This window comes from Babylonia areolata, chromosome 31 (genome assembly GCF_041734735.1).
Source record: "Babylonia areolata isolate BAREFJ2019XMU chromosome 31, ASM4173473v1, whole genome shotgun sequence".
Taxonomy (NCBI): Eukaryota; Metazoa; Mollusca; class Gastropoda; order Neogastropoda; family Buccinidae; genus Babylonia; species Babylonia areolata.
The window spans coordinates 16,068,964-16,095,486 of record NC_134906.1 but is presented as its reverse complement, the minus strand read 5'-3'; the positions used below and the strand labels follow the sequence as shown (position 1 = coordinate 16,095,486).

The 26,523-nt window shown below is 42.1% G+C and overlaps 1 protein-coding gene across 2 annotated transcripts in view; it reads left to right on the top strand.

The window, feature by feature from the left end:
- Positions 1-13,939, top strand: part of LOC143275892 (WD repeat-containing protein 31-like) — a 38,507-nt gene extending 24,568 nt beyond the window's left edge. For both annotated transcript variants that reach the window (XM_076580214.1, XM_076580215.1), the window contains exons 6-10: positions 3,737-3,804; positions 6,861-7,002; positions 8,128-8,284; positions 10,069-10,138; positions 11,730-13,939. In XM_076580214.1, coding sequence (XP_076436329.1) covers positions 3,737-3,804; positions 6,861-7,002; positions 8,128-8,284; positions 10,069-10,138; positions 11,730-11,814 — 522 coding nt within the window. In that variant the 3' untranslated portion in view covers positions 11,815-13,939. The remainder of the gene's footprint in view (positions 1-3,736; positions 3,805-6,860; positions 7,003-8,127; positions 8,285-10,068; positions 10,139-11,729) is intronic.
- Positions 13,940-26,523: the final 12,584 nt, after the last annotated feature.

The window sequence follows — 26,523 nt, the reverse complement described above, 5'->3', positions numbered from 1 at the left end:
TGTGTGTGTGTGTGGGTGTGTGACTAGCCAAGATGTTTTATTGCAAAAGACTGTAGGGCAGATTTTTTTTGTTTGAAATATTTTCTGTTGTTTAGATAACAGAGAATGGCAGATAAAAGACTATATACCCTATGACCTTTACTCAAAAACAAAAAGTTAAGCAAAAAAGTGGATAAATATCATGTCATTGAAAGAAATTAAAGTGTTTGGCTCATGACTCTTCAAACAGGAGCAAGTACATTGTTTACAATTTTGATGAGACTCGCATGCTTGGGACTCATCCTGTCAGCAATGTTCTGTATCTCCTTCTCTGAACCTTGGTGAAATGAGATTTGTCAAACATGAGTTCACAGTGTAGTTACTACTTTTTGCGGACTTGTCAGTGATGTCACTGATTTTACTGAAGAAAGGAAATACAAGACGAAGAAGTCCAGATACAGAGTGATGACTGATATCCTGACCTCTGAGCTCAGTTTTATCTCACTGACCAGCATACTCAAGGGGTTGACGTTTTGAAGAAATGCATTTTCAAACTCACATAAAGACAGAGATTGATATTTTGAGTCTGAGACTAATTCTGAGTTATTTTTTCTTGGACACACAGTGACAGAATTTACAGTTTGCAGGGCTATGCCTCAAGTGGTAAGACAGACCGCACAGTCAACAGTCATCCACATCACAGTTACATCCTTGGGAGTGTTGCTCAAACTGCCGGACCAACATTGCAGTTGTCTGTGCCTCTCAAGCCTGAATGACAGCAGGACATATTACAAAAGGAAATGTAGAATACAACCATATCCTGCTGTCTCAAATCACTAGTAAACCTCCACATCATCTTCATCCCCATCCATCATCAAACCAGAGAGGCAAGGCCTTCAAGACTCACTTGTGATACACTTAAAAAAAAAATCTAATCGTTAAAATGTGTTCTATATTTGTTATTATAAAGCTTCGGGTTAAAAAAAAAAAGAAAAAAAAAGTCCTGATGGCAGATTCGAACCCCACGTGTTCGGGTGAGAAGAAACTGTCTTACCCAATACACTATCGTGCCTCCTTAACTGACGTTCAAAACTTTAAAATTTAGACATGCTTTTTTAAAGGGCAATTAATCGATTGCGGTATTCACAGTGAGAACGCTGTTTAAATCATATTATTCTGGTGTATCTTGGGCTTTCAAAAAATCTTTAAGGGCAATTAAAAATTCTTTTTAAGTCAGCAGTAAAGGAGATGTGGCTGTCGCGGCAATCACACTGCAACATTTAGCCCTTTTCTCAGGATCTAGATAGATGTACAAGTTTAGTTACACCTGCCGGGAATGTATGACACGGTTGATTCAATTTCTCTTTTATGTTCATTCTAGTTTTATAGCTTTAAAGTTGATATGAAAATTTAGTATTTTGTTAAACTAATAACATGTAGAGCCAAGTACAAGTACTTCTAAATGTCGTATGAAGTGAAAAGGACTTCATTTTTAGAAAAGTCAAGACTGGAAATTTTTACGTTTCATCAAGGGTATTAACTCTCATGGTTTATTATTTCTAACTGTGAATTCCAACTGATTTTGTTGATATTTTTATGGCAGTTTGGGGCATAATCCAGTAAGTGATGAGGCGTTCACAAATCTTTCTTTGAATAAATATTTAACGGTCTCCTTATCCAACTTTCCATCACATGTTATCGTGTATTGTTGATTGACTATAGGATTGAATGGGCAGGTCAACAACTTGAAACAAAATGGCGTCCTTCGCATTCGCAGAGAAAATGAGCAGGCGCTTTGAATATGTATAAATATGTGTACGCAGTTGACTTTTGCCCATGACCTTCAGGGCTCAGCCAGTAGACCTGTAAAGTCCACTCGTAGTATTGATTTTAATATTTTCTGAAAAAGACCACTTGGGCGAATGAACATAGTGAAAGCCCTGTACACTGAGAGTAAAACACACAAGCTTTTTATGTATTGAGTATAATTTCAAAATGTAATGTTTAAGATGAGAAAGATCAGTTTAAAGCAAATGAACCCCCCTAGCATTAATTACAGATTAATTTTCCTTTTTTACTATCTGCAGCAAAGACATGCACCAGAAATATAACTTCCATGCTTAGCAAAAGAAGCTCCTGTTTGGACAAAAAATGATAAAAATGACTGCTCTTGTTGTTGTGTCAGAATTTCAGCAGATCAAAGTGCCAAGTTTAGAGAATAAAAAATATAAAAATATAACAGTATATTCAGTTTGCATATAATTTGGCTTCTTTTTTTAAATTTTTTTCATGCCCATCCCAGAGGTGCAATATTGTTTTAAACAAGATGACTGGAAAGAACTGAATTTTTCCTATTTTTATGCCAAATTTGGTGTCAATTGACAAAGTATTTGCAGAGAAAATGGCAATGTTAAAGTTTACCACAGACACACACACACTCACACACACATGCACACACACACACACACATACACAGACAACCGAACACTTGGTTAAAATATAGATTCACTTTGTTTACACAAGTGAGTCAAAAAGGAGTCTTATCATGTTGCTTTTTATGCTTGCTATCATGGTGATGACAGTTTCAAGTTCTCCTCGAGTTGCATGTGGTGAGTTGATGTTGAGTATCTGCAGTGTTGACAGGCTAATGGAGACTGTCACTGAAGCGACGTAGTTTCAACATTGGGAGAGGCGCTCCATTAGTTTGGCTCAGCGACTAAATGATTATTGTCATCAGAAGGGTGTTTAGTAGGTGGTGTCCTGCATAGTTTGAATCAGAACAGCATTACCAAACCCTTTTAAAGTGACAGCAGCAACGCAGGTTCTTCTCTGGTGTGTGACCTGACATTGATAGTTCCGTGTCGACTGCCAGCATAGTGATGAAGACAGGATGAATCTGTGTGTGGCTGTATAGTGGATGCAGAATGAGAAGACCAAATTGATGTGGAAAATAAAATAAGATAAAATTGTGCATTTAGTATTGAGAAATCACACATGTGCATGCACACACAAGCACGCACACACAGAGACACACGCACACACACTCACTCTCTCTCTCTCTCTCTCTCTCTCTCAGTTGATAGTTATGAACATCTTATGAAAGTGTTTCTAGTTTGGTTGAAATAATAAACAATTTTTCAACAACTTGCCACTGGGGGTTTCTTGACGCATTCCTGTAAAGTTTACTTTTTATATCGAGAATGTATGCTGTGTCTCCTTACAGGTAAACATGTCTTTAAACTTGGTGTATTTGTCTTTGTAGTCTGTGTTGCTTCACATAAGATCCTGTGAAATGAAGAGCTGGGTGTTAGTATCAGAACCAGTTCAGCTGATGTCCCATTCCATTCATTGATTATCTGTTGACTCACATGTTCTCTGTGTTCAACATCATAAAAAGAAATTATGAGTGTGTACCTGTATCATACCATCTGGAATAAATTTCACCTCCCAAATTTTCATGTTGAAACAAAATTTCAGTTTAAATCTGGTCTCAAAACACATCTGTACAAATCTGCTGTCATAAATGTCTAGATTTTGACATCTGGTGTGGAGGTAGTGTGTGTGTGTGTGCAGTTGTTTGTCCTTTGTCATTGACATATTCCATTTGTATTGCAAGCACGTCTTGATTATAGAGTCCTGTGTTGATGATTTTTGTAACCACTTCCCCCCATATTGACGTTGACTGTTAGCAGTCTGGGCCCTTGTGCAAAGGAGGCAGAGTGCATCATAAATACCCATTTTTATTATTGATTATTAGGTGACGGATGTCAAATGGTTGCCTGGATCACACCTCATTGTACAGGCAGGTGAAGACAAGGAGGTCAGGTAGGTAATTGTGTTTGTATTGTATGCATTTGTTATGAGTTCATTTGTGGCAGTCATTTAATGCTAAGAAGGCCAAATAGGTGTTTTTTTCACTTTTTTTTTCACATTGTTCTCACACGTATGCCTCATGGAAGAAAGGGAATAAGAGTTAACATCATGGAACAAGAAATAAAATACAAGCAACCAAAAAATAACTATAATAAAAGAAAGTTTGTTTGTTTTTTCAAATCCACAAGAATGTGTGTGGATGTTTTGAACCTAGCTGAAATGGAACTAAAAGAGTGACAGCTGAGTCCCACTCTCCTGTGTTGATGATTTTTTTTGGGGGGGGGGGGGGGGGGGGGTGGAGGGGGGAGGGGGGGTCTTATTTGATTTTTTTTGGGGAGGGCTTGATTTCTATTCTATTAATTCTTTTTGTTTGATACTGTGTTTATAAACATTAACCCAAGGCATTGTTTGATACTGTGTTTCAGAACACTAACTTGAGGCATTGTTTGATACTGTGTTTATGAACACTAACTTGAGGCATTGTTTGATACTGTGTTTATGAACACTAACCTGAGGCATTGTTTGATACTGTGTTTCTAAACGCTAACCTGAGGCATTGTTTGATACTGTGTTTCAGAACATTAACCTGAGGCATTGTTTGATACTGTGTTTATGAACCACTAACCTGAGGTATTGTTTGATACTGTGTTTATGAACACTAACCTGAGGCATTGTTTGATACTGTGTTTCTAAACGCTAACCTGAGGCATTGTTTGATACTGTGTTTATAAACGCTAACCTGAGGCATTGTTTGATACTGTGTTTATGAACACTAACTTGAGGCATTGTTTGATACTGTGTTTATGAACACTAACCTGAGGCATTGTTTGATACTGTGTTTCTAAACGCTAACCTGAGGCATTGTTTGATACTGTGTTTCTAAACGCTAACCTGAGGCATTGTTTGATACTGTGTTTCTAAACGCTAACCTGAGGCATTGTTTGATACTGTGTTTATGAACATTAACCTGAGGCATTGTTTGATACTGTGTTTCTAAACGCTAACCTGAGGCATTGTTTGATACTGTGTTTATGAACATTAACCTGAGGCATTGTTTGATATTGTGTTTATGAACATTAACCTGAGGCATTGTTTGATACTGTGTTTCAGAACATTAACCTGAGGCATTGTTTGATACTGTGTTTATGAACCACTAACCTGAGGCATTGTTTGATACTGTGTTTCTAAACGCTAACCTGAGGCATTGTTTGATACTGTGTTTATGAACATTAACCTGAGGCATTGTTTGATACTGTGTTTCTAAACGCTAACCTGAGGCATTGTTTGATACTATGTTTCTAAACGCTAACCTGAGGCATTGTTTGATTCTGTTTGAGATGGATCCATCAATTTTTATGTCAGGAATTTGTTTTTGTTTTTAAGAGACAGACATTTAGTGCACAGTGATATGATTTACTGGATGAGAGGAATACACAGCTGGACAGTATCTGATCAGGAATGAATCAATTTGGTAAAAATAGGATTTTTGCTTAATTCTTTGCCTCTGACAGATTTTTTATTTTTTTTTATTAATTTTTGTAAATTTTGGAGAAATTTGGTGTCAGCTGTTTTTTAGAAGATGCACTGGAAAGACTGTATAGATGGGGATTGTAGTGTCTGATTCTGACAGACGAAGGTACCACAGTCTGTAATTCCTACCTTGTCTTGTCCAGACTACATTGTGGCATTGCCCATGTGGCTGGCTGCCCTGAAAAGTGTTGAAATTAGTCATGAACCTTGTCCTGAAAGAAAAACCAGACCATGCATTGGCTCCCTGTTGAAACAGGCATTCAGTATAAAGTTTCCATCCTTTGCTAATGTTCTGTCTTGTCCAGCCTATATGTCTGATGTTCTATGTGCCTATGTACCTTCTGGACCACACCATTTATATCCATAGAGCTCCTCACTCTCTGCATACCAAAGACTCAGACAAAAATCTTTGGAGCCTCTCAGACAAAAGTCTTTGGAGAACATGTCTTCTCCTTTACTGCCCTGAGACAGTGGAACAAATAACCGCAAAATATTACCACATCAGATCATTGGTTGCTTTCAACTAAGGACAAGAAAGCAATGGAAGGGGATGTGCTTGTTTCAATGACACACCTGAATTAACAAACCCCAATATTCTTCTGAGCATCATTATTTATGTGTGTTGCTTACAAAGTAGATTGAATGTCGAAAGTGTTTCCCAGAAAAGAGTTTGTATGTGGATGTGTGTGTGCTTAATTGTGTGTTTGCATTTACATGCATACTTGTATTGCTGTATGAGTGTTAATTGTGTGAATGCATGCACATGTTTGTGTGAAGATTTATCCATATGCACACATGTGCAGCTCACCAGTCCTTCTTCTGCGTTCACTTGTATGCACACGAGTGGGCTTTTACGTGTATGACCGTTTTTACCCCGCCATATAGGCACCCATACTCCGTTTTCGGGGGTGTGCATGCTGGGTATGTTCTTGTTTCCATAACCCACCGAACGCTGACATGGATTACAGGATCTTTAACGTGCGTATTTGATCTTATGCTTGCATATACACACGAAGGGGGTTCAGGCACTAGCAGGTCTGCACATATGTTGACCTGGGAGATCGTAAAAATCTCCACCCTTTACCCACCAGGCGCAGTCACCGTGATTCGAACCCGGGACTCTCAGATTGACAGTCCAACGCTTTAACCACTCGGCTATTGCGCCCGTCGCAGCTCACCAGTGACTCAGCTTAGCTAGGGTTGAAAATGTAAAGACAGTACGAAATGATCAAGTTATGTAGTAGCATTGATAAAATGGTTGTACAGTTGGATAGTTTGTTTGTTATGCTTGGATAGGAAAAGTCCACGTAGTGAACTGTTGTCTGGTTGTTTGTCACTTTCTGCGCCTGAAAAAAGTTTCACCAAGAGTGAAATTGGATGACTGATTTTTGTTTTCTTCTGTAAGCATCCGACCTGGAACACTCTGCCTGTTTTCTTCAGTCACATCACTGTTATGTTTTGTTGTCTGTTGGATGCAGAATCTACGATTCACGAACCATGGGGACGGTGCAGAGTTTCACCAAGAAGCAGTACATACAGATGTGCTGTGACGTCAGTCCGGATGGCCAGTGGTGTCTCACCTGTAGTAATGGCTTTGGAGGGAATGGCTGTGAAGCCACAGTGAGTCCTGCTGACATGTATTTGAGGCTGCTTAGTGTAGTTATTTGTGCATGGATACTACTCCCAGAAATACACACACACATGCACACTCTCATACACACACACACACACACACACTTTCACACACACACACACACACACGCGCGCGCGCGCACACACCTCTCTCTTTTACTTGGAAGATTTTAGACTGCCATACAAAGCTTACCAAATGTGAAATGTATAATAGGGGTAAACATAACTGAAATATTGTGTGAAATCTGCTTCTGTATTCATTCAAAGTCTTTAAATATCAGGAAATTGTTACTTACAATGCTCATGATTAATATGATATTTTCACTGTTCTATTGCTGTTGTTATTGTTTTGAATTTTGTTCCCATGTTGATAATTGCTATAACAATTATTGTTTATCTGTTCACATTCCCCTTCATGAGGAGCCTAGGCCAAAAATAAATAAACCATATGTCCAGTCTTTCTCTTTCTCACTCACAATGTATTATTAGCAAATCATTGAGTGGTCATTAAGTACACATTGAAAGAGTCTGAACAAAATCTTAGCACTGGTTAGATTCTGAGAGATACATAATTGTATAATAGAAATGAAAAAAACAAAAACAACAAAGCACTTGTGTCACATTCATTGACCTAACATACGCTAGTCTTATTAAGTCCTGCCGTGAATAGATGTTCCTTTAGGTTGCTCAGAATTGTAGAGTCTGCAAGGATTTGAGGGGCACAGATGTGTGTTATGGTTCTGATCAGGGTCTGGTGTGGAGAGAATCAAGGCTGTGTCCTGCCTCCCTCTCTGTTTAGCAATCCACATTTTCAGCTGCCATCCTCAGACTGCCCACCCATTTGTCACCCTAAAGTGTTTGAGACTTACCTTTTTATATGTCTGCTTACTCATGTCCTGGATCTCCTCTCTCTTTCTGACACTGTGTCTTACAGCCTTTGTCTGTCTGTCACATGTTTTGATGGATGAACCAGCTTAGTTTGATTATGCGTTACCAACCTTTGTCACATTCAAGAGAGTTTTGCTTCTTTGATGAATTAACTTTAAAAGACTAATTACAAATACCTGAATATGATTAGGGTTGCAGCCTAATTCACCTCTTTTCTCCTTGCAGCTGTGGCGGTTATCTGATGGATCCATAGAGAATGAGTTCAAGGGTCACAGGGAAGCCATTGAAGCATGCTTGTTCCTGCCATCTGGTCAGAAGTGTTCTCTTGTGGCTACAGCTTCCAGAGATTGCAGTGTGCGTGTCTGGGACATGTACACAAAGGGTAAGAGTCATTTTATTTTGACCTCATCTATATCCATGTAAAAAAAGAGAAAACATCAAAACATAAGTACATGACTTCTTTACTGATTAAAATTTTTGACTGACGTATAGGAAACATTTCTCTCTTCCAGAAAGTATTGCGTTCCCAGCTATTTGTTCTGTGAAAGTACAGACACAAGGCACAACACATGTGTCTGGGAAAAAGTGGGAGGGCAGTAAGCTGTATTGAACCTGTGCTGTCCTACTGCACTCTGTCTTTCTGGCTGCAGTTTTTGTCTGCCTCTGCTGATTATGCATGCTCTCTCTGAAGGTAATTTCAGTGTGCCTGTAGGTGTTTGATTTAGCCTTCACGTTTTGTTTCCCTTCAGACAAGACCATTAACCACAAGAAGAAGCTTGCTGACAACTGTGCTTGTGTCAGCTGACTGGTGCTGGCCACATCAGGCAGACATCCTGGCTTTCTGTGTGTTGTCATACTGTGGCCTGACTAAGAATGGTTTCTGTCTTGCAGACTGGTGTTTTTGATTACAGAGTAAAACAGAAAATCATACATACCCACACATTGAATACATCACCCATACCTTTCCCAGCACATGTTTTAGAGCACGTTTTGTTATGTTTATTATTTCATGAAAACGTGTGAACAAACAACTGACTTTTTCTTGTCTGCAAAATGTGAGGTTTTTGTCATGGCAAGCTTTCAATCTTCACTCTGCAGTCAGTGTGTGTCTCATTTGAAATCTCAGATTGTGCAGGTTAGAGAAATTTTCTTTTTGCTGAATTGGAGTATCAGAAAATGCTCATGTATTTTTCTGAAATTTGTTCAGGCATTCATCGTGACTGTATTTCTGTGTTGTAATTTTTCTTAGGTTACCTTTTATTTTATCTTTATTTTATTGTCTACATTCTTTCTTCTCTCACCCACCCCACTTTACCCTCTACTAAAATCATCATGTAGCATGTGTGTGTGTGTATCTGTGGGTGTGCGAGCAAGTGCATTTTTTAGGGCATTTTTTTGTGTCTTTATGTGTGTGTGTCTGTGTGTGTGTGTGTGTGATTGTTCTTTTCTGCAATTTGTAGCATCAGTATCAGTAGCTCAAGGAGGTGTCACTACGTTCGGACAAATCCATATACACTAGACCACATCTGCCAAGCAGATGCCTGACCAGCAGCGTAACTCAACGCGCTTAGGCCTTGAGAAAAAAAAAAAAAAGAATTAGAAAAATAATAATAATAATAATAATAAAAAAATAAAAAATAAATAAATGAATTAAATTAAATTAAATAAATAAATAAAATAGATTAAAGTAAAATACAAATAATAATAAAGTGAAATAACAAACAAACAAACAAACAAACAAAAATGTGTAGTATTGTTTTGGTATATAGATACACATATATGTGTTGTTTTTTTCATGTGAAGAGGTATGTTATTATGCACTGTTGTATGTGATGTTTCATGTGAGGCGCTTAGAGCCCATTGTATGGGGGGTTTGCACCATATAAGTACCATCTATTACTATTATTGTCTTTTTTTTTTTAATGTGGACTTTGTTTACGTTAACCAGTTCATTTTGCCTATGTAGGATAGAATAAAGTAGAATAGAAAAAAATTGAAAGTTTTATTGGCATGAAACCTCAGTGTGTGATTTGAGTGTACATGGGTGTATGTGTGTGTGCGTGTGTGTGTGCATGTGTGTGTGTGTGTGCATATTGTTATGGTGATGTGGGCCACATTGTGAAAGATGACATTGTCAGTGCAGTGGTATGTGTCACTGTGTTTCAGAATGTGTATGTGAGCAGAACTTTGAAGGTACAGGGCCTCTAACTTCAATGATTGCCTACGATGATGGCAGGTATGTTTTGATGCAATTGTTGCTTTGTTGTTCAACCTTTATGTAGGCTTATTTGTGTAGCATGAGAAACTACCACATTAAAGTAACGTTTTACATTATAATAATAATAATGATATTTATATAGCGCTGAATCTTGTACAGAGACAAATCAAAGCGCTTTCGCACCAGTCATTCACACGCACTCTAAAACTGGAGAAACTGAAGACCAGGAAGAGGCAGGGAAGGGAGGCTATTTTGGGAAGAGGTGGGTTTTAGGGCCAGACTTGAAAGAGCTGAGTGTGGAGACCTGACGAAGCGAAAGAGGAAGTTCATTCCAATTGCAAGGTCCAGAGACAGAGAAAGAATGGCGGTCAGCAGTCGAGTGTTTGAATCTGGGTATGCATAAACAGAGTGGATCTGAAGCCGATCGTAGTGAGCGAGATGGAGTGTAGAGGTGAAGGCAGCCGCAGAGATAGGAAGGGGCAGATTTGTGAATACATATATAACATAGAATGCTGATCTTGTACTTTATTCGGTGTGAGACAGGGAGCCAGTGGAGATGTTGCAAAAGATGAGTGATGTGCTCAGATCTTTTCTTCTGAGGACGAGTCGGGCAGCAGAGTTTTGTGTGCGCTGAAGGGACTGACTGGATGAAGCACAGATTAACATCAAAGAAAGGGGGTGACAAGGGAAACGCCCCACAACTTCACTGACAGCACCCAACAGCACACATGCTGGATCGGCGACCCGTCTCTCCTCAAAGCTCGGCATCAACAGCACAGAGGAATCTTTCTCTCCTAACTTCATAGATTTATGAACTCGGCTCAGAGTTAAAAAAAAAATGTTCAGGAGAAGGGACATGCCACACACATATCCCCAGATATGAATGTGCAAAAGTACGAAGGAGAGAGGGAGGTGAAGGAGAGAGATGAAAAGAGAGAGGGGGAGAAGGGAGAAAGAGGGGGGGGAGAGAAAGGGGGAGAAGGGAAGGAAAAGAGTTGCACAGAACACTCACAACGATCGTCAACGTCTTGGTTGTATTGTTGTTTCATTGATATGACAGATCAGGCCTTGGTTGTATTGTTGTTTGATTGACATGATAGATCAGGCCTTGGTTGTATTGTTGTTTGATTGACATGATAGATCAGGCCTTGTTTGTATTGTTGTTTGATTGACATGATAGATCAGGCCTTGTTTGTATTGTTGTTTGATTGACATGATAGATCAGGCCTTGTTTGTATTGTTGTTTGATTGACATGATAGATCAGGCCTTGTTTGTATTGTTGTTTGATTGACATGATAGATCAGGCCTTGTTTGTATTGTTGTTTGATTGACATGATAGATGAGGGCCTGGTTGTGTTGTTGATTCATTGATGTGATTGATGAGGGCCTGGTTGTGTTGTTGATTCATTGATGTGATTGATGAGGGCCTGGTTGTGTTGTTGATTCATTGATGTGATTGATGAGGGCCTGGTTGTGTTGTTGATTCATTGATGTGATTGATGAGGGCCTGGTTGTGTTGTTGATTCATTGATGGGATTGATGAGGGCCTGGTTGTGTTGTTGATTCATTGATGGGATTGATGAGGGCTTGGTTGTGTTTTTGTTGCAGTATACTTGTGGGAACCTTCAACATGGGAGTGCAAGTGCTGTCACTGAAGGGCTGCTCTTGTCTTTCAGTTGTGTCCAGTTTCTGAGCACACATTGAGCTGTGTCACCATGGGAAGAGAGGTTTGACATTGTCCTGTGCATGTGTTCTGTGTCAGGGAGGGAACCCTGGCTGAGGTGCAGTCAGTTCACTTCAGGTGTGCCAGTTTTTGCAATATGTTTTTTCTCACTTTTCACCCCCAGCTTTCTCGTCATGAGGATTACTACTGGTAGTCACTGAATGTGTCCTTGTTCTTGGTCACTTTTTTGAGAGAAGGAAAAATCTCTGGCAGACTCTCCCCTGCACTCCTGCACATCAACTAGTTCAAATTGATTAAGGAAATGATGTTCTGCAGCCTTTTTTTTCAGAGAAAGAAAGACAAATTGATTTAAATGAATGCAAATGGTGTTGTGCTTTCATGAAAATCCTTCACATCTTTTTCAAAGCAATTCTTTAATAATTGTTTGAATTCCATTTGATATAAATAGTATAGTTAGGAACAGATAAATGTTTATGAAATGTGACGAGCCATCAGACCTCCTTTTTCTCCCTTCTGTCAGCATTGTTACCTCTTTTCTATTGTGTTTTCTGTGCATCCTTCTAATCAATCAGTGTTTCTTACTGAAAGGTCTAGTCCTCAGATAAGATTTTTTCCCCATGTTTGAAGCAGTGACGACCAATCACGATGATTTGGGTGTTTCCAAATTTGGGCATAGAGAAGCAGAAACTGGGAAAGAGAATGTTAGAGGTCAGTGAATGGATTTTTGGGTTTTTTTTACCTTTTCTGCACGGTGCTTACAGTGATTTTTTTTTTTAACCAGTTTCTCTTCAGTATGGAGTTTGGATTCACTTTTTATGATTGGTTCTTCCCCATCAGTGTCTTTTTTGCTTATTTGTGCAGTGATTATTTGGAGAATAATGTGGACTGGGAACAGCAAGATGTTCATGTCTGCTGTCAGGATTTGATGAATCAAAATGAAAGAGGCCGTTGTCGATGTGTGTCAGATACTCCAGATCTGCCAAATTCATTGTATTATAGAAATATACAGAAACTACAGATTCTTTACTTTTGATGCTTGCTGGTGTTTTGACAGTGTGTTAGCAGTGTTTTTATTACAGACTTTGCATCAAACAGTTGCTCTGTGAAAAACTTTAAAATGGTATAATAGAATGTGTGTTTATTCTTGTTAAACATTTGGTTGAGTGCCAGTTGTGAATGTTGTGAATAACGAGGATTTTTAATCTTTCTTTTCTTTTGTCTTTCTCCTTTTTTTGTCTTTCTTTGTAATATTTGATCCACGCTTTTTCCAATCATTTTTTTGTTTGTTATTGTTTGATTTTTTATTGTTGACCAAATCCAGCATTTGCTTGCTAAACCAATGATAAAATTGGTCATTGTGTTTAAAGTAACCTATGGAATGTTGTCAGTTATTTCATCGTAAGTATGTCTGTTGAGTTTCCATTGATACAGGAATTTTAAGACAGAATGAACTTTTTGCTGACATTGTCTTGTTTGCGTCTGATCTTGAAATCCGTTTTGTGCCTGTGATAATCTTTTGGGGGTTGTTGTTATTGTTGCTGCTGTTGTTTTTGTAGAAGTTGTTGAACTCTTTCACTGCCCATGTCTGTACAATGGAACACTTTGGTCATGGATGTTTTGGAGAAGTCAGTTGTGATTATTGATGTTTTGGTCAGGTCAGCTGAAAGCACCAGTCTTTTGCTTCATGAAACACCACAGTTGTGTGAAACACTGGATCTCATTGAGGAAGTGGATATAAGTAAGGCTGAAGAGTGTGAAGTTGGCATTCTGGTGTGACCACCCACTTCAATAAAAAAAAACAAAGGGGTAGTTCTCCTAGTGTCCCTTCTTCCTTTGTCCTGTAGCCAGCATGTCCTGATGACCAGCGCTGTGAGTGCTGTTTGTCCAGCCAGGGAACACAGCTGCTGCTATGTCTGTGTTCATTGGGTTGCACAGGTTGTCATGACACAGGATGGCTTCACTGCTGACAGCTGCATGGTGTGGCTTTTGTTTGGAGAACATGTCATGTCAGCACCCTGTACAAGGTGTGCTTTGCACCTCACAACCATTTGGTCACAGAAAGAGTTGAACACTTGGGTTTTTAAACCAGTTTGATTCAAACAGCTGAATAAAAAACAAGCCTGAAGAAACAGTTGTACTGGGCTCTGTGTGAGTGTGAATGGGGTGCATGGTGGTTTTGAGATGTTTTTATTATCTTTTAAATAATGTTTTTAACCATGACATAACTATGTGTGCCCCACTTTGCTATAAACAATGAGAACAACACTATTCACACACACTGATGGTAATCTGCTATAAACAATGAGAACAACACTATTCACACACACTGATGGTAATCTGCTATAAACAATGAGAACAACACTATTCACACACACTGATGGTAATCTCAACATAGCGTGAATTCCATTCTGTTCAGACACAGCAGGAAACAAGGATAGGAAAACAAAAACACATACAGGTAGAAAAAAAAAAAAAAAAAAGTGTGGCACCATGCTGTCACATGTGCTGTCCTTGGAGAGAGGAACCACAGTTCACACAGAGAAATCTGTTGTGACAAAATACAATACAATACAATACAATACAATACAAATTACAATACAAAATGTTTACCATGGTCTTTCAGGAGAGGAAAAAATTCACTTCAGAAGTGAACTGACATAAATGAAAATTTCTAGAAATATTTCACACTAAAGCTTGATAGCCTGGGGAGCAGTTCCCACCCACAAGATTGATGGCCACATTGACGCATCTCGGTTTGCGTACAAATTGAAAAATGTCAGTCAACAGTGAAATACGTTGAAGATTTTTTCTTTAGAAACAATAACAACAAAAACCCCAAGTGATCGTGGTAGATAAAGAGCACACAAGACAAAGAGCACAAAGAGATTTGCACCAGTGTTAAAAAGTACTGTTGTAGTGTTTTTCGTTCACTCATTCTTGTGTACCACTGCATGATACACAAGGCTGGAACACATTCAGTGAATGCACCACAGCCGCAAAGCAGTAAAATCAGGTGAACAAAACTTGGAGCAATGGGGGCAAGGGGGAGGGAAGGAGGGACTTCAGATGATAATTACATGACTTTTTTTCTTTACGTAACACAACCAACATCGGCTTGCCATGATTCTGTCATGGTTGATGCATGCTGGGTATTTTCGTGTCTCCATAACCCACCGAACACGGACATGGATCATCATCCACATTATCATCATCATCATCATCATCATCATCATCATTGACATCATCATCATCGTAATCATTATTAACATCGATACATATCGACATCATCATCATCATCATCATCGACAATCATCAACATTATCATTGACATCATCATCGACATCATCATCAATATCATCATTATCATCATCATCATCATCATCATCGACAATCATCATCATCATCATCGATATCATCAACGACATCATTAACATCATCATCATCAAGGACATCATCATTGACATTATCATCAATATCATCATCATCCACATTATCATCATCATCATCATCATTATTATCATCGACATGATCATCATCATTGTCATCGTCACCATCATCATCATCATCATCATGGACAATCATCACTGACATCATCGTCGACATCATCATTGATATCATCATCATAGACATCATCATTATCATCAACATCATTATCATCGACATCATCATCAACGTCATCATCATCAACATTGACATCATCATCATCCACATCATCATCATCATCATCGTCATCAGCATCATCATCATCCACATCATCTTCATCGACAATCATCATCATCATCAACATCATGGAAATCAGCAGCAGCAGCAGCATCGACACCATCATCATCATCATCGACATCATCATCATCATCACCATCATCATCATCATCACCATCATCATCATCATAATCATCATTGACAATCCTCATCCTCATCAATGACATCATCATCGACATCAGCATCATCATGGACATCATCATCATCATCATCGACAATCATCACCATCATCGACATCATCATCAACAACATCATCATCATCATTGACATCATCATAGATATCATCGTCATCATCATCATCAACATCATTATTATCGACATCATCATTGACATCATAATCATCGTCGTCAACATCATCATCGACATCATCATCATCGACATTATCATCATCATCATTGACAATCATCATCATCATCGACATCATCATCATCATCGACATTATCAACATCATCATCATTGATGACATCATCATCGTCATCGACATCATGGTCATCACCATCATCATCTTGAGTGATCATCATCATTATCATCGACATCATCATCAACATTATCATCATCATCTTCATCTCCATCATCATCGACAATCATGATCATCATCATCGACATCATCATGGATATCATCATTATCGACATATCATCATCATCATCATCAACATTATCGACATCGAAATCATTATCATCATTATCATCATCGACATCATCATCATTGACATTTTCACCGATATCATTATCAACATCATCATCATCGACATCATCATCATGATCGTCATCGCCAACGTCGTCATCATCATCTTCGACAATCATCATCATCATCATCGACATGATCATCGACATCATCGTCATCATCATTATCGACATCGTCATCATTATCATCATCATTATCTTCAACAATCATCATCATAATCATCGACATCATCATCGTCATCATCATCATGATCGACATTGTCATCAACATCATGTTCGACAATCATCATCATCATCATTGACATCATCATCATCAACATCATTATCATCACCATCATACATCATCATCATATCATCATCATCATCAACATCATCATCAACAATCTTCATCATCATCGTCGTCGTCGTCGACAACATCATCAACGACATCATCATCATCACCTTCATCATCATCATCATCATATCGACATCATCAGCATTGATATCATCATCCACACCATCGTCATCGACATCATCATCTTCATCATCATCATCATCATCTTCAACAATCATCATCATCATCGACGTGATCATCGACATTGTCATCATCATCATCAACATTGTCATCAACATCATCATCGACAAACATCGTCATCATCGTCATCGTCATCATTTCATCATCATCTTCTTCAACAATTATCATCATAATCATCGACATCATCATCATCGTCATCATCATCATCGACATTTTCATCAACATCATGATCGACAATCATCATCATCAACATCATCATCATCCACATCATTATCATCACCATCATACATCATCATCATATAATCATCATTGACATCATCATCATCATCATCGCCATCATCATCATCAATATCATCATCATCATCGACAACCTTCATCATCATCGTCGTTGTCGTCATCATCGTTGACATTATTGACACCACCACCATCATCATCATCACCATCAACATCATCGACATTATAGACATCATCATCGATATCATCATCATCGACATCATCAGCATCAACATCATCATCATCAACATCATCATCGACATCATCATCATCATCAACAATCATCAGCATCATCATCATCATCGACATCTTCATGGACATCATCATCATTATCATCATCATTATCATCGACATTATCATCAGCATCATCGACAATCATCATTATCATCATCGACATCATTATCATCGACATCATCAGCATCATCATCGACATCATCATCATCATCATCATTTTGATCAGCATCATCATTGACATGATGATCATCATCAACATCAGCATAATCATTATCATCATCATCATAGACATCATCATCAACATCATCGACATGATCATCACCGTCGACATGATCATCATTATCAACATCATCATCATGATCATCGCCATCATCAAAATCAGCATCATCATCATCATCACAGATGTCAGCATCATCATCATCAACATCATCATCGACATCATGGACATCCTCCTCCTCCTCCTCCTCCTCGTCATCATCATCATCATCATCGACATCATCATCATTATCATCATCATCATTGACATCATGGACGTCATCATCAACATCACCATCAACATGATCATCACCGTCAACATGATCATCATCATCGACATAATCATCATCATCATCACCATCATCATAATCAGCATCATCGACATCATCATCATCATCGACGTCAGCATCATTATCATCAACATCATCATCATTATTGACATCATGGACATCATCATCCTTCACAAATCAGCCCCTTCCTACCTCCGTGGCTGCCTTCACCTGTACACTCCATCTCGCTCATGACGATCAGTTTCGGATCCACTCCATTTACGCATACCCAGATTCAAACTCTCGACTGTTGGTCGCCGTTCTTTCTCTGTCTCTGGACTTGCAATTGGAATGAACTTCCTCTTTCGCTTCGTCAAGTCTCCACACTCAGCTCTTTCAAGTCTGGCCTTATACCCACCTCTTCCCAAAATAGCCTCCCTTCCCTGCCCCTTCCTTGTCTTCAGTTTCTCCAGTTTTAGTGTTATGCGTGCGTGTGAATGACTGGTGCGAAAGTGCTTTGATTTGTCTGTGCACAAGATTCAGCGCTATATAAATACCATTATTATTATTATTATTACTCCTCATCATTATCATTGACATCATCATCATCAACATCATCACCGACATCATCATCATCATCATCATTGACATCATCGACATCACCATCATCATCATCAACATCATTATCATTATTGACATCATCTTCGACATCATCGTCGACATCATCATCATCATCATCATCATCATGGACATCATCATCAACAACAACATCGTCATCGACAACCTCATCATCCACATCATCATCATCAACATAATCATCATCATTGTCATCGTCATCATTAGCATCATCTTCGATAATCATCATCATCATCATCGACATCATCATCAACATTATCGTCATCATCATCATCGACTTTGTCATCAACATCATCATCGACAATCATCATCATCGACATCATCATCATCATCGATATCATCCTCATAATAATAATAATAATAATAATAATAATAAAATAATAATAATAATGGTATTTTTCTAGCGCTGAATCTTGTGCATAGACAAATCAAAGCGCTTTCGCACCAGTCATTCTCACGCACGCTTAACTCTAAAACTGGAGAAACTGAAGACAAGGAAGGGGCAGGGAAGGGAGGCTATTTTGACAGACTGGAATCGATCAGTGAGATAAGACTTGAACCAGTTTAGAACAGTGCCGTTGATACCAAATGTAAAATGAAGACGGGAAAGAAGGATTGACTGGTCTATCGTGTCAAAGGCGGCTGACAAGGCGAGAAGAGTAAGAAGGGAAATTTTTCCTGAGTCGGACGCTATCAGCAGATTGTTCAGAATGTGGAGGAGAGTGGTTTCGGTGCTGTGGTCAGTGCGATAGGCAGACTGAAATGGGTGGATGAGATTGTTGAAAGGTGGTTGTTGAGCTGCTTAAGGACAGCTTTTTCAAGGAGTTTGGACATGAATGGAAGATTAGAAACTGGTCGATAGTTTTTCAAAATGTTTGCGTCAAGGTTGAGTTTCTTCAGAAGAGGCCGGACGATTGCAGTTTTGAAAGTGGATGGAAACGTTCCATCATCGACATCATTTGCATCATCATGGATATCATCATCATCAAAATCGACATCATCATGATCATCGTCATCATCGACATCATCATCATCATCATCACCACGATCGACATGATCATCACCATCGACATAATACATATTGTGGGGAGGAGAGTGTTGGAGTTGAGCATGGAAATCTGTGGGGAAAAGAGTGGTGCAGTTTAGCATGGAGTGGTGGAGCTGTGCATGGAATTTGATAAAAGATAATAATCATCAAGACTGATTCATATGTGTTTCATCACAGTTGCATTGATGATTAACTGCAAGAAAAGAATGATTTCATCTTATGGTGCAGCATGCATGCATGTGTGCATTCAGTACCCACTCATTCATCATTACAAGTGACATGCATTGATAAGTCTTCTTAAGACTCCCAGACATTCAGACACACCAGTCTGGTACAATCAGCTGGCCTGTTTACCCAAAATGGATATGTCTGTACTTTCACCAGGTTAGAATATGTATTTCTTTTATGGAAACCTGTAAGTTCTTTGTATCTAACAACTGGCCAAAGGATTAACACATACATACCAGATTTCTCTTTGATGCTATGTTTTAGAAACTGGTAGTGCTGTAAATTCTTAGTGTAAATATTTGCATTTATTTACATTTGCATGCCCCAACTCCCATCTTTTATTTCCTGTTTTTGTTTGTTTTTTTAAATCATATATATGTGTGTGTGTGTGTAGCCGTGTAACCGAGTGGTTATTCAAGGGTACAGAGGGTACAAAAGAACTAACTAATGATTGACTGAATGAATTAAAGGATAAAGAAGAATTCCCGCGCACATGCCAGGAACATATAGAGGCCAATCACAAATGGGTTTTTCTATTGTTTTATTTACAATAGTTATAAGATGAGAAGAAGAGTTAAGAAGAAGATATAAGAAGAGAAGACATAAGAAGAGAGGACATAAAGAGAAGAAGAGATAATGAGAAGATAATAAGAAAAGAAATATGAAGAGAAGACAAAAAGAGAAGACATATGAAGAGAAGGTGTAAGAAGAGAAAACTAAGAAGAGAAGACAGTGCTTGGAATGACACAAACAAATGTCATTAGAACAACATGTCGGCACAAGTGAATAATAAAGCACATGTATACATATTACATGGAAAGACTACCGCTTGGTAATGCATATGTGTGAAGACCAAACACTGACATCAAATGACATTTCTAATACATTTAAATAGTGCAGTTAAAGTGATTGAAGCTATGCTGATTTAGTGAAAGTACACTGACAGTATAGGTTAGTCAAAGTGACTCAAATGAATCAGTTTATCATGTTGCACTATACTGGAGTAAGCCATATAAGAGAGAGCATGATAACTAAGTTACAATTAACAGACTGATACATATTAGGTGGTTGTAACCAACAACTGATATTAATCCAACACTATCTTGTAATCATGACAGAATACTACACACAGAGTACTGAGAATCAGTGACAGCAAATGAGAAAGAACGTGTCATATGCGCTCACTAGAATATTCTCGAACAAACTTAGTGTCCAGAGATGTCACTGACTGTGATGTTAAGAAGAATCAAATGGAATACTGCTCCAAGCATATGACGACATGGTGATTATTTAGATCAATCATAGCCGAGCTGTAACTACATGTCAAAGCAATAACTGAACAAAGAATTAACTGAACATACTCATATGAACACAAGTACTGTGTCGAACAATACAATTTACAAATCAACACATTCTACACACTAGTACTAACAGCGATATGTAGCAAGGTGTCAGCTGTTGTGAGAACACACATGACACACACTCACACTGCCCGCGATGCAGCAAGAGAGAAGAAAGAGCAGCTCTGGTCAGATGACTGACCAGGTATGAAAATCACTCATCACTCACTGTGCCAATTTATGCAAGTTAAGCGGACTGCAAAGACAGTCACGTGTGCTGCAAGCAGATCGACGCTAATCTCGCCAATTCTGACAACTGTGTTTCTTACAAGGTGTTCAGTGACAGATTTCTAAATGATTCCTGGACCGATTTATGTCGGATAAGTTGCAAAAGAAAGAGCTCAACACCTACTTTATAATGAGTATAAAATGAAGTGTTGATTATTTACGATGAATTTATAATCTTAATTTATGTCACCTGAACAGGGTCAGTTTTAACAAGCTCGTGGCTGAAAATTACAAACTGCGTTAAATCAGTTTAACATAGGCAAACATAAATGGAACAGACTTAAAGATGGAATTGTGATGATTCTGCCAGTATATAATACTTGTAGTTTACTGATCTGACAAAAGAGATTTTGGTGTCATATACTGTACCATGTCAAACTGATGCAAACTAGGCCTATGGTTTGCTCTGTTTGGCCAAATTTCACGCGGCTAACAGTGAAAAGACGCCCCTCTTTGTCTGGCCCGCTCTTAGCCAATCAAACGCCTCTAACAGCTATAAGCGCTGAATCATTCCTTTGGCCAAGGCTCTCCACGCCATCTTGTCAGGTTTTCGCTCTGTCTCGTCTAACGCTTTTTTTGGCTATTAAGCGTGTTCATTTGGCCTTATTTTGTTGTATGCGGCTTGCCTGTATATTTGTCTTACATTCTGTGTACTCATTTCGACTCGGCCCCCTCGATTCGTTCGTATTTTTCTACCTCTGAGTCGATCCTGTCTTTCCTTTCTCTGTTGGGGATCGAATTGTCGCTGGGTGCCTACATGCGTTACCATGCCTCGTATGCCATCCTACGAAGGCAGGGATCATGATGCTGGGAGGGATACTCGGCAAGAGACCCTCCCAGGCCCGGAGCTCATGATTTCTCCCGATAGGGACCGCGGCGATGCGTCTGCAGACGCAGATCGCGGAGGGGACACTCGTTCCAATAAAACAGTCATGAAGGGGACCGGGGGGAAAGGGATACGAGCGTCGCCTCCCGAGGTGTCCCAGTGCGAGGCAGGTGGAGGGGGGAGTAGCACGTCCTCTCTTGGTGGTGGGGACTCGCGGCTGGGTGCGAACTCCGAAGGGGAGGCCGCCCCCCGTCGTTACCCGGGTCCCCACACAGAGACGGCCCTCAGGGGCCCCAGTGCTGTTCCCCCTCCTCCCTTCTCAGTCGACCCCCCTCCCCCACCTCCTTCTGGGGGAGATAAACATTTGGTTGCGGGGGGGGACCTCCACTTTGCCCACCCTGGGCCAAGCCACCCCAGTCTCCCCACGGGAGGGGATTCGGGGCGCGTGGCAACCTGCTCTGCAGGTCTTCCCGCTATCCGGCCGGTCTCCCCTGCTGGGGGAGTCCCGCGCATGTCAGGCGGTTCCGGGCAGTCAGACCGCCGGCCTTTCGGCGTGTCTGACACCCAAGTCGGACCGGACCTCCCTCCGACTTGGCCAGGTTTTTCCCTTCAGCGAGGTCAAGGCGCCAGTGACCCTTGGGGTTGGGGTCACGGGATGGCTGGTGCCCACAGGTGGTATCCCCCATTCTACCCGTACTGGGGTGCACCTATGGTGCATGCTGGGTTACCGGGAGGACCAGGGACCAACCCCTTGTCCGCTCCCCACCGGACCCAACCCAGCACAGATCACTTAGTGACACACACAGCCCCGACAAGAGGGATTGACTCCTCGTCGGGCAGGTCGAGCTCCTCGACCAATATTACCACTACAGCCTCAAATTGGTCCTCTGTCAACACGCGGGTGACCTCCACGGTCACTATGGCTTCCTTTTCAGGACCGACAGTGGCTGAGGGGCCCCACTCAGCCCGTGGGAGCCTGCCGTTCCCACCTACCCAGCCCTCGGTCCTAAAAGGAGATGAGTGGGTGTTTGTCCCCTCACAGCACTCGTGGGTCCCTCTGGCGTCCAGGGACGCCCTCTCTGAGAAGGTGTGGCACCCACCATCCCAAGCATGGTTGGACCTACGGTCCACACACTCCCCACCCTCTTCAGGTGTCAAGGACATATCAGCGGAGACCAGGGTCCCTGCTCGGGATCGCCCCAGCTCATCCCGCTGGGCTGTCCACAGCCCACAGGACGCCCCCGTGGGTACATCCACTTGGGATGGCACCCAGCAGGGGATGGACTGAGAACAAGAGGGGGAGCCCCTGTCTTCGGATGAGGACGAACAAGCGGATGAGCACTCTTCGCCCCCATCCCAGGGGGACAGATGGAGCCCACGCCTCCCTAGGGACCAGCCTGAACCAAACTCGGACTTTGCCGAGCTCGAACTGACCCTCCCCAATAGGGTCACGCATGCCGAATCAGTCCCTCAGGCAACTTTGTCACCCTTAACCCTCCTTCGGTCATGTGACTCTAACTCCAGAACCACAAGGCGACTCAGAGTGCCAGAAATGGCTCAGGAATGGCTTAATAAGCCAGCCTGCACCGTCAGGGGTGCTGCTTCCATCCCTCCTCCAGGCAGGGAGTCCCTCTCTGCCCCGGGCGCTTTTGCCCCAGGCAAGTTCCTTAAAGATCCCTCCAAGGGAGGAGTGTGGTCCTGGTACACACAGGACCACCCTGCCTACAGGGAAGCAGAGCCCTCCGTGCAGGACAGGATGTTGGTCTCACAGCGCACCACCTTCCCCACCTCAGCTACTCTTTCCTTTAAGACATTAGCAGAGTGGGACAAACTGGCCCGCCGCTGCCTCCTCGAGGTTTCCACGGCTTATACCTTCTTTGACGCATTCCTCCACAGAGCCAATGAGCTGTGGGAACAACGTCCAGTTCATCAGGACACGGAGTCTCCTTCCTCTGTCCTGCCTGGCCTCTTCTCAGACCCGAGGTTAAACACTTTTGGCAATCGGGTAGCGTCTGGTCTCACGGCAGCTGCAGACGCAGCTACCAGCCTTCACTTCAATACTGTGCTAGCGCGGCGTGATGCCGTTCTCCGCCTCTCTAACATTCCAGTAGAGGAGAGGGCTGCACTGCGGTCCATCCCAGCACAGCAGCACTCCCTCTTCGGCCAGTATGCACCGCATTTTGTCAGCCACAGGGCAGAGACAAACAGGGAGGTGGCCTCATATTTAGCCCACTCCTCCCAGGGGTGCCAGGGTTCTATGCCATTGAAGAGACCCGCCACCAGGGCTCCTCCATATACCACGCCTCCTAAGTCAAAGCGGCGTGCGCAGAATCAGCGGCAGAGGAACAAACCACCTCATGTCCGTCCAAGCCGACCAGCCATGCCCAAGGCCAGAAGGCAGCACCCCCAATGACTGGGCCCCGATTCAGCACCGCCAGTCGTTCAGCCCCTCCAAGTAGGAAACTTGTCCCGGCATGCTCATCAGTGGCATGCTCTGGGGCTCAACGACTGGATTGTATTGGTGCTAGAGTCGGGGTACATGCTCCCTTGGGTGGGGGACCGCCCCCCTCTAAGATCCACTCCTCCTCCTTATGTGCCCAGCTCGACGGAGCAGGAGAGCGTCTTAGAGAAAGAGATATCGCACCTACTCCTCATAGGGGCGATATCTCAACTCTCGGACCCGGGCCCCGGTTTTTACGGCTGGTTGTTCGTGATTCCAAAGGTCTCAGGAGGGTGGAGACCAGTCCTGGACTTGTCCCCCCTCAACAGATTCCTCCCCAAAATGAAATTCAAGATGGACACACAGGCACAGATTCGGGAGACCATGCAACGGGGCGATTGGGCTACGTCCATCGATCTGAAAGATGCTTATTTCCATATCCTCATCCACCCGGCATCCCGTCGGTACCTGAGGTTTGTGTGGAGGGACAAGGTGTTCCAGTTCTCGGCCCTCCCATTTGGCCTGTCCCTTGCCCCTTTCCTGTTTACCAAGGTGGTGCGGGAATTGGTGTCCATCGTCCGGTCGGAGTCCATTCGGCTCTGTGTGTACCTGGACGACTGGCTTATTTTGGCCCAGTCACAGGCCCTGTGCCAGAGTCATACAGCCAGACTTCTAGACCTGTGCTCCAAACTGGGCTTCATCACGAACCAGGAGAAATGCGATCTGTCCCCGAGTCAGTCCTTCGACTTCTTAGGGATGAGATTTGACACGCAGTCTATGATAGTCTCTCCGACGCCAGATCGGTGGGACCATCTGGCAGGCCTCCTCAACCACTTGCGCCATTCCTCCCAAGCAACAGCGCAGACACTTTCTTCCCTCCTGGGCATGATGGAGTCCATGGCACCTCTCATTCCTCTGGGCAGGGTTCTCAAGCGCCCTCTTCAGAGGGCACTCAGGCTACGGTGGTCCCAGAGCACTCAGCCATGGGATACCCTGATATGTCTGGGCGAGTGGTTCCTCGAGGTGACATCAGAGTGGTTAACCACCCCTCTTCTGACACAGGGGGTGCCCATAGCCCCACCTACTCTTTAGGTGGCACTATTCACAGACGCCTCCTCCCTGGGCTGGGGAGCCCACATGGAATCACTCCATGCAGCAGGGACTTGGTCCCCGGAGGAGCGCCTATGCCACATCAATGTTCTGGAACTGGAGGCAGTTCGCAGGGCTCTCCTGCACTTCATGGGGGAGGCCACCGGCAAGACCATCCGCTTGTTCACGGACAATACAACAGTCGTATGTTACGTGAACAAAGGGGGGGGAGCGCACTCGGCAGACCTCTCTCTGCGGACCGAGGCTCTCCTCCGTTGGTGCCACAGCAAGGGCATTGCACTTTCAGCGAGACACATAGCAGGGAAAGACAACATTTTGGCAGATGCTCTCAGCAGGTCCAAGAGTGTCATACACACAGAGTGGACCCTGGACAAGGACACCCTGCAAGGGGTGTGGGAACAGTGGTTCCGGCCGATGGTGGACCTGTTTGCGACAAGGTTCAACAAGAGACTTCCCACTTACGTCTCTCCGGTCGCCGACCCAGAAGCATGGGCAGTGGATGCTCTCTCTCTAGACTGGAGCGGTCTGATTGCCTACGCATTTCCCCCCTTTCCAATCCTGTCCAAGGTGATAGGGAAAGCCAGGTTGGAACGCCCGCAGCTGATCCTCATTGCGCCGAAATGGCCAGCCCAGCCCTGGTTTCCGGTCCTTCAGTCCCTGACACATGTTCCACCCCTGGAACTGGAAACCAAACCTCATCTGCTGAGGCAGCCTCGTTCGGGCATTCCTCACTCCAATCCTCAACTGCTCCACCTGCACGCGTGGCTGCTGTGCGGTCGGAACTGTCAGCATCACAATTGAAGTCTTCCACCCC